The sequence below is a fragment of the Amblyomma mixtum genome, chromosome 3 (genome assembly GCF_055824585.1).
Source record: "Amblyomma mixtum isolate Tamu chromosome 3, ASM5582458v1, whole genome shotgun sequence".
In the NCBI taxonomy this organism is placed as follows: domain Eukaryota; kingdom Metazoa; phylum Arthropoda; class Arachnida; order Ixodida; family Ixodidae; genus Amblyomma; species Amblyomma mixtum.
Window position 1 is genome coordinate 419764452 of NC_143014.1, and position 12977 is coordinate 419777428.

Here is a 12977-nt window from a genome sequence, read left to right on the forward strand (position 1 = left end):
ACTGAAATTTTTTTAGCGGTCGTTTCTCCTTATGGCCTTTTTGACAAGCTCGTCGAAGTGTGAGAGATTAAAAGGAACTGCTACCCGAACACTTTGTGTCAAACGACATAACATAGCAACAAGCGGATGTCATCTCACATACTAGCTGGAATAAACGGAAAAGTATTACTGTGGGCCCAATGTAAGCGTGGAAAAACGTAAGAAAAAACGACCTGTCCAGACCTACGGATCAGGTTTAAGCAGATGAAGGATAAAGTTAATGTCTTGATCCGCTCTGCAAAGCACACACACACTTGCGAGTGACGTTTAGAGATGGCAATCACAGCAGTAAGAAAGCATGGTCGTTAATTGAGAGCTTTAGAGGTTTTAATACGTGAGGTAGTATAGAGAAATATTTTCCCTCCATTGTATCCAGCGGCAAGGCGGAATATTGCTGATGAGTGTAACACTTACTTCTCTCGTGTAATTAGCAACGCAAGCTTACAGGTAGGCTTGTGTTTCTTGCACCACAGTATTGGTGAATGGTCATTTCTGCCTTTAATTTCCCAGGAAGAGCTATGGTCTATTATTTTCAGCTTAAAACGTAACAAATCTCCTGGAATCGAAGGTAATTTTATAAAGACTTGCGTAGAACTTATTAACACATCTGAGAACTTTTGGTAGCACTGCCAAATCGTAAAATCGCAAATCGCAAATCGCAATCACTGCTAGTTAGGTGACTTTTACGCCAGCGTTTTAATTAGTTCTTTGGTGCGCCCTCTTTACTGCTTTGACCCCGTTTTTTTCGTACTTTCGCACAACGAGTATATTGGCTACAGAAGTACGCGCCTGACTCATGATGTTATTCTTTTTTTTCTAACTAATCTGTGCTAACAATATTTAGTACCAACAGCTCATCTATTGTTTCCTCTAGCGCTGTTCAGCGTGGCGGACGGTTCTCACCCGTCTCCTTGCCCTCTTACAGGCTCAAGTCGTCGACAAGATGGCCAGGTGTAGCGGCGAGTGTTATCTAGGAAAACGGAGCTGTGCCATTACATACGCGTTTACATAGGCGAAAAGCATTGTATTCTGGTGTCTGAGTTCCACGTGCGACTGCACGATGCAAAGAAAAATCATGGGTACAGTGAAGCTGTTCACAACGCGTCTCAGTGTGGCCCTGTTTCAAAGCTTCTCTTTGGCGAAAGCCGGGTTCTCGTGTCCCTTGTCGAGCCAGTGGCGCTCGATGCGCGGCACCTGCACCATGGGCTCCGGAGCCGGTGGCCGCCTGGCGGCCAGCCTCTGCGCCACCAGGGCCTCTAGGCGCACGAAGGGCTGCTCCAGGAAGAGCGACAGCACAGTCGCCACCACCAGGGCCAGCACGAAGTGGTGGATCAGCACGTACGACTGCGCGAGAAAGGTTTGGTTTGGTTTATGGGGTTTAACGTCCCAAAGCGACTAAGGCTATGAGAGACGCCGTAGTGGAGGGCTCCGGAAATTTCGACCACCTGGGGTTCTTTAACGTGCACTGACATCGCACAGTACACGGGCCTCTAGAATTTCTCCTCCAAAGAAATTCTAGCCGCCGCGGCCGGGATCGAACCCGCGTCTTTTGGGTCAGCAGCCGAGCACCATAACCGCTGAGCCACCGCGGCGGCGCGCGAGAAAGGGATGGCATCGTAGTTTACACTCGTATAGCGGGTCTTTGTGAAAACACAGTACGGCTGTAAGCGCAGACTGAGCGTAGTCGGCGGCTTTAAATGGGCGACCAACAGCACGACTGCCTCATGACTTCTGCCGGACGACGCTGCCTGACTAGACTGGGTGAAGCCGGTGCGGGCGACCAGAGCAATGAAGTGTTCACGCGCAAAACTCGCATTGTGCTATTTGTCGTGAAATTTGTTCTGTCCGACTTCGAATAGCTGTCGCAGGGCATTAAAGAAACCACACAGGACGGTTACCACTGCGCAACACGACATCCAGCAACAGCAGCGGAGCAATTCTTTTTTCGGAACACATTGAAGTAAAGAGTTTGAGAGAGCCATGAACGAGTGCATAGCTATAGAGTTGCCTTTTTTTATTTTCCACAAGTACTCGTTTTAGTGAACCAGCACTAAGTGCCTCCCAGCGAAAAAGCTGTCTTGTGTGGGGATGAAGCCTTGGTGCACAAACTAAATTAAAAGACTTCACATACGCGATTAGGTTTCTCACCATAGGGAGGCGAACAGATCCGCGTCGTTGGCCGCTGCATTCGACCACTGCCCATCGCTGCAATGTGAGTCGGGCGCGCTAGACTATCGCCGCAGTCGAACACCCCGCATGCTTGCCTCTCGCGCTGTGCTTTACACGTCATCGTCTTCATTAACTTCTATCCGTGGGAAACAGATCTAATAACCGTAACCGAAATGAAAAACGAAGTCTTTACGCACAGAATTCGCATTTGGATTAAGTGCCTCACTAGCGAAAAGCCTTCAAGTCTGGGGGTCAATTAACGGAACAGCCACCTGCCACAGCTGACAGGTGGCAAAACAGAGGGTTGGAAATCTACAATTTCCTCTTGTAAGAGAGAGGTTGGAGAGAAACGACGACGATAGAACGAAAACTCGGGTATAACTAAACACTTGGATACAATGAAAGTCTATGCTGTGCGTCTTATTCCTCCTTAAAGGAATTCAAAAGGGCACGCGCTTTCGCATTTCCACAGCTTCATTAAAATTGATCGCCAATAAGTTTCATCCCCTATTTAACTCCGGCAGCACAGTGACCACGATTAAGAGACAAAGTTACGTTAAGTGAGTGTGCTGGCTCACCTACGACGCAATTAGTTTAACGAGGTGAATACGGGGTTAATTTTTTTTCGACTAGCACTCCTCTCGATGCGCCGTTCAAGGCGCTCTCTAAATATCGTCCTGCGCCCAACGCGGCGTTGGAACAGTGGCAGTTGACGGTAGCCAGCGGCACCCTCGGAACCACGAGACGCTAGTCACCATCACTAAAGCGTCTGCGGAATGCACTGGAGTTCTGGACTGAGAACGTAACCCACAATACGCTCCGGTCTCCTTTTTTACAATAAAAGTTTATACTATCTCCGTCTTTCTCAAAGGTAACACTCTCCTCCACTTATCATCCGATTACGCGCGAGTGCTCCGATTTGAATGCCACGTTTGCGCGGCCAGTGGCCATTTATTACAATGTTTGCGCGATAGCTGTTACCCTCCTGCTTACGTTAAAAACCAAAGTTAGCTCCCTAGAAAGAGAAATTTAACTTTTCAATGGTATGCTTCGTTAATAATATTTTTTCTTGTTGCGAAGGACGTGAGCAAAAAAAAAGAGTGCATAAAGCAATACATTTTTTCAAGCTGCCTGCTGCGTTTTGGAAAACTACCCCACCGAAAACGGGGATGCTTCTGCGCAGTTTAAATGTAATATTGACACCGCCATTCGTCGTCATCGCTCTCATGAAAACACGACCGCGCGGAATGCGCGCGACCTCGCCTTGAGAAAAGAAAGAAGCCGAAGTGTGGGGCAAGCGAACGCTCAGCTTTAGGGCTGGTACCGACGTCCACTGCAGTCGCCTACTTTGACGTACCCAACCGTACTGAACCACGCATGACATCTGGTGGAGGTGTCAGCCATGAAGAACGCCTTGCTGCATGAACCTGAATTCAATTCTCCCTGAGGTTCCTTAAACCGAAAATCCGAAAATCTGGGTTGGTTTTATGACTTTCATTGTTACAAAGTGATACAAGCTATGATTGACACCGTATTGAGGGGCTCTGAATAATTTCTTCAAGCTGCGGTTCTTTAACGCACACTCACAACGCAGATTACACGGCGCTCTAGCAATTTTGCTTTCCTTCAAATGCGATCACAGCGGAGCAAATCAAATCCGCGTCTTCCGGGACAGCAGCCAAGCACCACAACCACTGAGCCACCGCGGCGGCTCGAAAATACGAATGTTCATCGAAGACCGGCTGGAGCAAGAGTTCGTGTGCTCAGCACGAGAACACTGTAACCGGCGTTGAGCCGCTACGGTGGAAGCCTCTGTAAGATAAAGTACGGTCGGTTATACCGACGATGAGTATGTCCGATGAGTACCCCGAAAAAAAGCCCAAGAAAAGCCCGGCGTACTATTCCGCTGCATTCTTCTAGTAATTCTAGGGGTGTGCGGTTATCTTGGACGGCACGCACGTTTACAAGTTTTCATGTATGGCCGCCGCTACTGCATGCGCAGAAACTAAAGCGCAGTAAATTTAGCAGCAGAGTCTTGGCAGAAATGAAAACAAAATTAGTGCATTTGTGGCGCAGAGGGCGCGAAATATTATGTCGGAAAAGCAAGTTTGACCAGTCCGCTTACCATGGCGTCGTAAGATAGGAAGTAGGCGTGCTCTCGGACTCCGTTCGAGTAAGCGATGACCAGAGGGCTGGCCATGTACAGTGAGTAGAGGAGCCTGCTCAGTGGCTGCCAGCCTCTGAGCGACAGCACGTCGTTCAGCCAGCCTGCGTCGACAGGGAACCTCGTCAGGAGTCGTGGAGCACGTAGCGTAAACATAATTACGCTGAGATTCACGCCAATGAAACAGCTGCTAGCAGCGCATCTGATGGAACACGTATTTCGAAAAAGAAAGGCTTACTGCAGGAAAGTTGAGAGCTTTCCTATGCCACACTCTTAAAAAAAGTTAGTGAAAAGGTAGTAAGCGCAGCAGTTACTAACCCTGACTTCGTTTTGCTACATTTATCAGCTATTTGCTACCCTCTTCAAGGTATAGCTAGTAAAAGTAGCCCTTGCTACCTTTTTACTAAATATGGTCGCTAGTTACTACTTAATTAGTAACCGTTCTTTTAACTCTAAAATGAAGTCAAGGAATATAAACTGACACAGATTGTCGTGCTAATAAATTGGTTTTGTGATTAATCATTTCTGCAGGGGCACATGGTTAGGTAGACTAAGCTGTTTCTACAATCAAAACTTCATTATTAACGCTAGTATCTTAGCTCGTAAATGAGAGTCTGATTTACGGAGTGTATAAGACTGAGAAAGATTTGCCGACATGTGCGGGCGCATTGCGCGAGTGTGACTCTTTCTTATTTGTGCTTTTCCTGCATTCTGAACCTTTGTGTGCGCAGAATTCTACATTCTAAATGTAATTTGTACATGTAATGCGCGATAAGCTTATACCTAAGTGTGTGATTTACGGCCAGCACACTCTGATAGCTCTGGCTGGATTCCGGAATTAGTGAATTTGACTGTGAAGATTTTTTATTGTTCGAGCACGCATAAATTTGACAAGTCACGCCAGCACACCGTACGATGAATCTAGCAACATATGCAAGTTTTTGTTCATTTTCTTAGTAGTAGTAGTAGTAGGTTTATTTGGCCATATTATATACAATATGCCCTCGAGGTGAGGCTAAAGGAGGTAGACCAAGCATACCTCCTGACAAGGCCTACACCCCGATCACACATCATGGAAACGGGGGCCGAATGGACATGAGATAAAAAAACAATGAGCAAACATGATCACAATAGAAAATAGTTAATGATAGACAATAATAAATATCAATTAACAATAAACAAAACATTTCATAATATGCACATTTAAAATAAAAGCAGAACACAAACACACACTAAAAAAAAACAACTAAGTATACAGAATTAGCTGAAATTTAACCGGGCGAGAAAAGAATCGTCAGTTTTTTCTTGAATACAGACACACTATAACTTTCTAAAGCAATCTGAATAAGAGACTGGTAGGTATTACACAATGTTATAATTTGATAATCGGTTGTTTGTTTACCATAATTTGTTCTGGGTCTTGCAGTAGATAGGGCAACGGAACGTAGACCATACGCAACGTTTCTTGAATTATAAGTGTTAGAAAAAGAGCTAAAGTCATGCTTGACTTTATAAAAAATATGAAGAGCCAAACTAAAATTGTATGAATGAAAGAAATTGCGAACATGAAATGTTTCGAAAAGATTCGTTTCAACAGATGAACTTGAACTTAATAAACGTAGAGCTCTTTTCTGGAGAGAAAGCAATTTGTATGAATCAGTTTTGTTGCATGTACCCCACACTAGGTTGCAATACACCAGGTGAGAATGAACAAGGGCAAAATATAGCTGTTTTTTAACTTGTAGTGGGAGGAGATGTCTAACATGATAAATAACATAAATAGATCTGGCCATTTTTAGTCTAATGTAGTTTATATGATCAGTCCAACCCAAATCGCTACGAAAAAACACACCAAGGAACCGGCAACTACGAACTTGCTCGATGTTAAAGTCATTAAAAAATAGTTTGATGTGATGATCTAATGGTTTGTTTTTTGGATGGAAGAGCATAAACTTTGTTTTGTTTACGTTTAATTGAAGTTGATTAACATAGAGCCAAACCGCTAACTCCTCAAGCCAGGCATTACATTGGTGTTCAATTACTTGGAGACTGGAGCCGGAAAAAAAGACATTAGTATCGTCGGCATACATCATGATATTAGGAGTTAATGGAATGTTTACAATGTCATTAATATAGAGAATAAATAAAAGTGGTCCCAAAATTGAACCCTGAGGGACACCGAATTTTATCATACCAAAACTGGATTTTACATCATGAATCTGAGTGTACTGTATCCGTGCAGTTAGATAACTTTCCAAAAGTGAATTTGCCACTCCACGGATCCCGTAAGTCTTTAATTTATGGAGCAGTATTGTATGTTGCACAGAATCGAAAGCTTTGCGCAGATCAAGAAAAATTCCAACTGAAAAAAGCTTAGTTTCTAAATTGTTAATTATAGAGTTCTTAATATCTAACAGAGCAGATTCTGTTGATTTACCGGCCTGAAAGCCATACTGTTGGGGGCAGATAAGATGTTTAGCTTGTAAGAAATTGTTTAGTCGCCTATAGAGTACACGCTCAGCTAACTTCGAAAACAAAGGCAATACCGAAATAGGACGGTAATTATTTGGGTCATTTTTGTTGCCTCCTTTGAATAAAACGGTAACTCGTGCGACTTTTAATTTGCTAGGGAATACACCAGAAAGTAGCATTCTGTTACAAATATGCGTAAGAGGGCCAGCAATAATATTTACAGCACATTTGATAGGAAAAGCAGCAACTTCGTCATCTCCAGGTGAGCAGGTGATTCTAAAAGAATTAATGATAGAAATAACTTCATCCTCTGAAGTAGGGGACAAAAATATAGATTCAGTACTGCAAGAGGGTAAGTATGAGTCTACAGTCCGAGTTGAATGACAGCTAGCAGAGGGTCGGTATGCTCCGGCAGCTAAAAAGTGTTCATTCAGCATATTGGCAAGTGAAACTCCAGCATAATTCACCCCATTGACTTTCAGCTCAGAGGGAAGACAATTCTTCCTGTTCCCTATAATAACGTTAATACCTTGCCAAAGTAATTTAGGATTGTACTACTACTACTAGCTTTCCTTAACTACTAGCTTTCCTTTACTAACTGCAGGTCGCAGTCGTTACTACCTTCACGTTACTAACTGCAGTTACTAACAGGGTAGTGACATAAGTGACAACCAGTTACTGCACCACAGGATAGTAAGTACTACTACCTTTTATCTAAGAGTGTATGAGGCCTGTGGCCTCATAGAGTATCTATAGGGATAATTCAACAGAAGAACACTGCGTCGATGTAGCCATTCAAGGCATACCTACCTTTATGAATCAATGCCGGCACTGGAAGCTAAAGGCCGTCTGTATTTTAGCCAAAGGCGCAGCTTGAAGTGTAAAAAACGTGGGACAGCAACGCTGTACCATCAGGCCGGGTATGATCAATGAAGCCCGGCTCATGTGCTAGAGTAACGAGTGTTGGTGTGGCTTCCTTCGACGTATACGACGTCGCCCTTGGCGTCGGCGACACAGCATATCCTAAACAAAAGCTGTCTCGCTTACCAGCTGCACGAAGGCGACCTGACTAAGTCGGGCCTGAGTCACAAGAGTCATTCTGGCCGGAGAGAGGGCACCCTTGAGAATGTCACTTCTATGGCCACATGACGTAGGGGGTTCTGGCGGTGTATGCATTCGCGGAAGTTGACGTTAGGTGCAGTATAACTGCCGCTGAAACTTTTTCGCCCCATCTGAGGGGGAACAGTACATGAATAGTACTGGGCTCAGTGTTCCGATAGCAAACGAAATAATTGCTCGGAGAAGCAAGCGTGACGCACCGCCGTAGCCGTGGGCACAGGCGACCACCACCCAGCACACGGCGGCGGCCCACAGCACCCTGGAAAAGGCTCCATATGCGGCGGATGCCTCGGTGCCTGGCAGCTCCAGGCCGCGGTTCCACTTGAAAGGTGCGTGGATGAGGGCTAGCAGAGTTGCCAAGCAGCAGATCCAGCCAAGAAATACCAGAGCCTGCGCGCGTGCAAAATTCGACAGCCTCGACTTGTCCAATCTGCACACTTCTTCGACATCAACGTCACGACCGCCACGAGGCCGGAATTACCTATCTATAGGCCCTGAAATCGCCATGTGCACGTATACCGTGCATATGGGCATACCTGTGAAGATTTTGTTGCAAGGGCGAAATTAACTGGTCTGGGCAGTGACTCAGGAGCCTTGAGTCCGCACAGGTACTTACAGTGCAGTCTACTAGCTCGTCCGGTAGAATGTGAAAATGCCGTGTTTTTCTTCCGTGAAGCTGTAACTGTTAATTGCATGCACTCCCAGATCTCCAAAGCTGATGTCGACTACTACACAACATGCTGGGTAGGAGAAGTAGAAGGAAGTTGGACAGGGAAGGGACAAAGAAATAGCAGGTGTTATACAGCATGCGGTGGTGTGCGGCAGTCTATACGGGCGGCGAGAGTTGGCGGGAAGCACTGCGCAGAGCGCGAGAAATTCGGCAGCTGCGGCGCACCTTGGAGTGTGAGGATTCGCCGCTACAGTGCAGAGCGGTCAGAGAGGATGGGACGCCGCGGCACGAGGCTAGCGGTCACTGCACTGGCAACGCGGTATGGAAAACGGCAGGTGGTGTGTTAGGCAGCACAGTGTTACAGCTATTGCTTTAGGCAGCATAGCGTGAGCTTTTGTCAGTCTTTTAATGTTGGTATAATCCCAGTGAAACGACAATCATGTAAGCTTTCCGCGCCTTTAGGCCTACGCGTAGGAGCCAGGGGTCCCTACTTCCGCACTGAGTGCTTACATGTGCAGTAAGGAGGAATTAAAATCGTCTTTTTACCGCGAGAACTCGACCAACAAGCTGCGAGCTATCTTATCAACTTCGAATCATTGTCCTGTGCGGATGATATCTCCATCAAATCAGATTAAACATCCCGGCTCCTTCCTTTTTTTTTTTTAACTGACCTCCGAAAGTAGGAGTCAGCCAACGCGTGGTGCACCTTTTAACCAGTCGCGTGGCGGCTTCTCATTCGCTTTTATTTTGCATTTGAGGTTTTCTTATTAAATATTTTCAGTCGCAGACTACAGGGCGACAAATTAGGCCAACGGAAATAAAAATACTTGTGGATTCTTTGCTTTCGCCGTTAGCTACATATCGCTCCGCCGATGGCAGAGCGCCAAGCCGCTACACGGATGGCTGAAAGGCACTCCGCGCTTTGGCTAACTCTTCCTCTTTTCAGAGGTGTGTTAAAAAAATAAAGCGAGAGCCGGGATGTTTAGTTCGATTTAGAGGGGAAAGCGGCTGCACAGAACAATAATTCGAAGTTTCTAGGAAAGCTCGCAGCGTTCAGTTCGAGTTGCCGCGGTAAAAATACGACCTTAGAATGTTCTTTATTGCACGGAGCGCGGTTCTTCTCTAGCGACTGCAAGGCGGCTTTCGGATTCTTCGTTTTGGTTTCGGAGTCCGCATGCAGCTATCAATGGGCTTTATTTCGCGCCTGCAGGTCACAAGTAAGCATTCCTTGACTAACGTTGCAGAAGACGCTCGTATCCTGCAAGAACCAGGTTTGCTCGGGCTGCCAACTGCTTGGCGTCGCGCCTTTTGGCATTCATTTGTCATTATAGTTTCCTGTATAAAACCTCGAGCATGCATAACAACATATCCGTTCACATGGCCAATGCTTTATGCCTTCACAGTGCTCCACATTTCTATCCATGCTTTCGCAGTATATTGGGGCAATATGGTGTGCCAGCAGGCATCGCGGCCGAGAGAAGCGCACTGACTAAACTCGCGGCAAATCAAATCAAGCTCTAGCGATCGGGGATCGCTTTTTTATGGCGTCTAAGATGAAGGTCACCAGCTCACCTTGTGAATGTTGATCTTCCTCCGGTGGGAGAGAAACTCGCCTGTCAACGTCCCTGTGAGAAACACGCTGACTCTCGTGTAAGGCCGGATGTAGACCATCTCCGTGTAGGTGTTGCGCGTTCTGAAGTATGCCAAGAAGAACCGATAATATCAGCGTGTTTGCCTCTATATACACAAAACTAAAGAAGAAATACATCACATCTGTTCACATAATTTTTGTTAGTTAAGACTTGATGCGCAAGAAAGTAATTGCCCAGCGTGCGGCTGATAGAGATGACCTACCCTGGCTTGTACTCACGGAACAACCAAGTGGGTCCCAGGTCGTAGAGCAGCGTGAAGAGGACGGATAGGGCCATAGATGCCACAATGCCGCTGATGGACAGCACACGACCCACCGCCGGTCGGCTGTGAGCGTTTGACGCAGAGCAAAGTCATTTTTCACAGTTGTAGGCATCATTTGCATGCACCCCATTCGGTTTTTGTTTAAACTTCTCAAACAGTGTCAAATCAAGCACACTTGCCGCCACAGCATGCAAGGCGACATTATCTTACAACACTTGCGTGAAAAAATAGGGGCCGTTGGTAGGGATTACGTTTAGAGCCATTGTAGTATCTGCCCCTGCAGACAGTTAATACAGTGATAACAGCGGCAAATATATCAAACTCTAGCCAACATGCTCTATTTTTTTTCTGCAGTGAGGCAGTTATTATCTTCACAAATGAGCACAGTTTTCAGCCATTGTACTATCTGTCCCTGCAGACAGTTAATACAATGATAACAGTGACAAATATATCAAACTCTAACCAACATGCTCTATTTTTTTCTGCATTGAGGCAGTTATTATCTTCACAAATGAGCACAGTTTTCATCCGAGGCGAAGCTAATCTGCATGAATTTCGAGATCAAGTGTCACGTTTTTCACTTTTCTCGTGAGGCAGCTGATGCCAGCCGTGATTAATGGCGCAGGGCACTGACACTGCGCGGCCTCGCCTCGCCTGCTCGTTGGTTTAAGTTCTCTTTCGCTATCGTTTGTACGTGACATTCACGTGATGAGTATGGACGTCTGAGCAATAGCCGTTAGGAAACCTCGGCACGTAGGCACGTTACACGAGCGGGGCGCGTGTCTTTATTAGTAAAAGAAGGAAGCAAGATACATTTCAACCGCTATTCTGCGTTCTCTACTGTATGCGGAGTCGTAATATTTAAGTGGATCGTTCGTTACAACACAATGTAACGAATGCCCAGGTTTATCTGCGATGTTTAAAAAGTGTGGAAGGTCACTATTAAGTGTGAGGTCGGCAAAAGGAAAGTTACCCTCATCGCCTTCGCCCATGTTCAGACCTTGTCAGGAGATGCAAGCAGGCAGCCAGCAGTGCATAATACGTATGCAGAGGTCAGGCGTACGTATGTGCACCAGTGGCTTGATGCCTTGTCGACTCCCAAATTCACTGAGCAATGTTAGCGACCCTGCAAAGCCCGAAGTTCTTGGCACCTTTTGTCGGCATTCCGTTCTCATGAGTTAAGCAATTCTTTTGAATGCGTATGCTTTCTCAACGAAGAGGGCAAAGTGCCTTGCTATCGCCCATATTTTATCAAATAACCGACAACGCTTGTTATATATTGCATGGCAGCCCTTGCCAAACCATTTCCCTTCCGGGTGAGTAGCAGACACAATGAGACTGTCCTATTTGCCAAGTAAAAATAGCTGCGAGTTCCGTTCGGTACCTGCTCTCAGTGTGCTTCAAGCAGGAGCATCTGAGAACGATTGCACAAAACTTTGAGGATGATCGCCATGCCAATCGGTACAGAGTGGCCCACCTATTACCACGCTCTGGCTTGCGCATTTTATTCTGCTGAGATGGATGTTCTGCTAATGGGGAAGTTCGCACAACACACAAGCGGCCAACAAAGTAAGGTCTCTCTCCACTGAGAAGGCAGCGACAGTCCCAGTTTTCTCCTGGCTTCCTCCTCGAGCCTCCATGTGTCAAAACTGCTCAGCCCATTTAAAAGTATGTGAAGCTTCGCTATCTTTCTGCGCCTCCATTACAATCAGTACTTCATATGAAACTTTATTCCGATCTTTTGGTTAAATTTCGTGTGACCGCTCGGGCTATCGGTGGCGAACCTCGCATGTCTTCAGCGTGTGCTGAAGTTTTGGAACGTTTTCAAGGCACAATTAAAATTAGTACCAAGTGTACGAAGCACGATGTGGCCGCACTGCTAACAGTCACAAAGAAGAAGAGATAGAACACTACACAAGGGCCTTGCATACACTTACACATGGCTGCAGTACCTGCCGTAGGTCGAGGCTATTTCAAGCGCCGGAACGAAGCGGGGCGCGCTTTTTGTGGAGTGTATTCGTGAAACCAGGCCAGCTTCGGTATCTTGAGCACGCCAACTCTTTGCCTCGAAGTTTGTTGGAAACTAAGTGAAAACAGCTGTTGACATAGCAGACGCAGAGAAGTAATCTGCGGTCTGCTGTCATGAAAGAATAATGCAGGATTGTCTTCACTTTTGCTAACGTTCACTGCGGCTATCACGATTGCCGAGAACAAGGGCGGGAGGCAGTCGTCAAGCGTGTTTCAGTGAGAGATATCGTGAACATCTTGATTCACAATTTCCTGGTTGCAGTCCTAGTTCCAACTTTTGTGCGAAAGGACTGCGAGACTCGGCACGCGCGTAGCAAAATTTGTTTGCAACTGAACTCTTTGCCTCGAAGTTTGTTGGAAACTAAGTGAAAACAGCTGTTGACATAGCAGACGCAGAGAGGT

The 12977-nt window shown here is 46.1% G+C and overlaps 1 protein-coding gene across 1 annotated transcript in view; it reads right to left on the bottom strand.

Moving 5' to 3' along the window:
• Positions 1-454: 454 nt before the first annotated feature.
• The window catches only part of LOC149357865 (O-acyltransferase like protein-like), a 78816-nt gene continuing 66293 nt past the window's right edge, over positions 455-12977 (bottom strand). The window contains exons 11-15 of the mRNA XM_089577982.1: positions 10488-10610; positions 10206-10326; positions 8164-8353; positions 4334-4476; positions 455-1383 (exon numbers count right to left, since the gene is read on the bottom strand). Of these exons, the coding sequence (XP_089434108.1) occupies positions 1162-1383; positions 4334-4476; positions 8164-8353; positions 10206-10326; positions 10488-10610 (799 nt within the window). The 3' untranslated portion in view covers positions 455-1161. The remainder of the gene's footprint in view (positions 1384-4333; positions 4477-8163; positions 8354-10205; positions 10327-10487; positions 10611-12977) is intronic.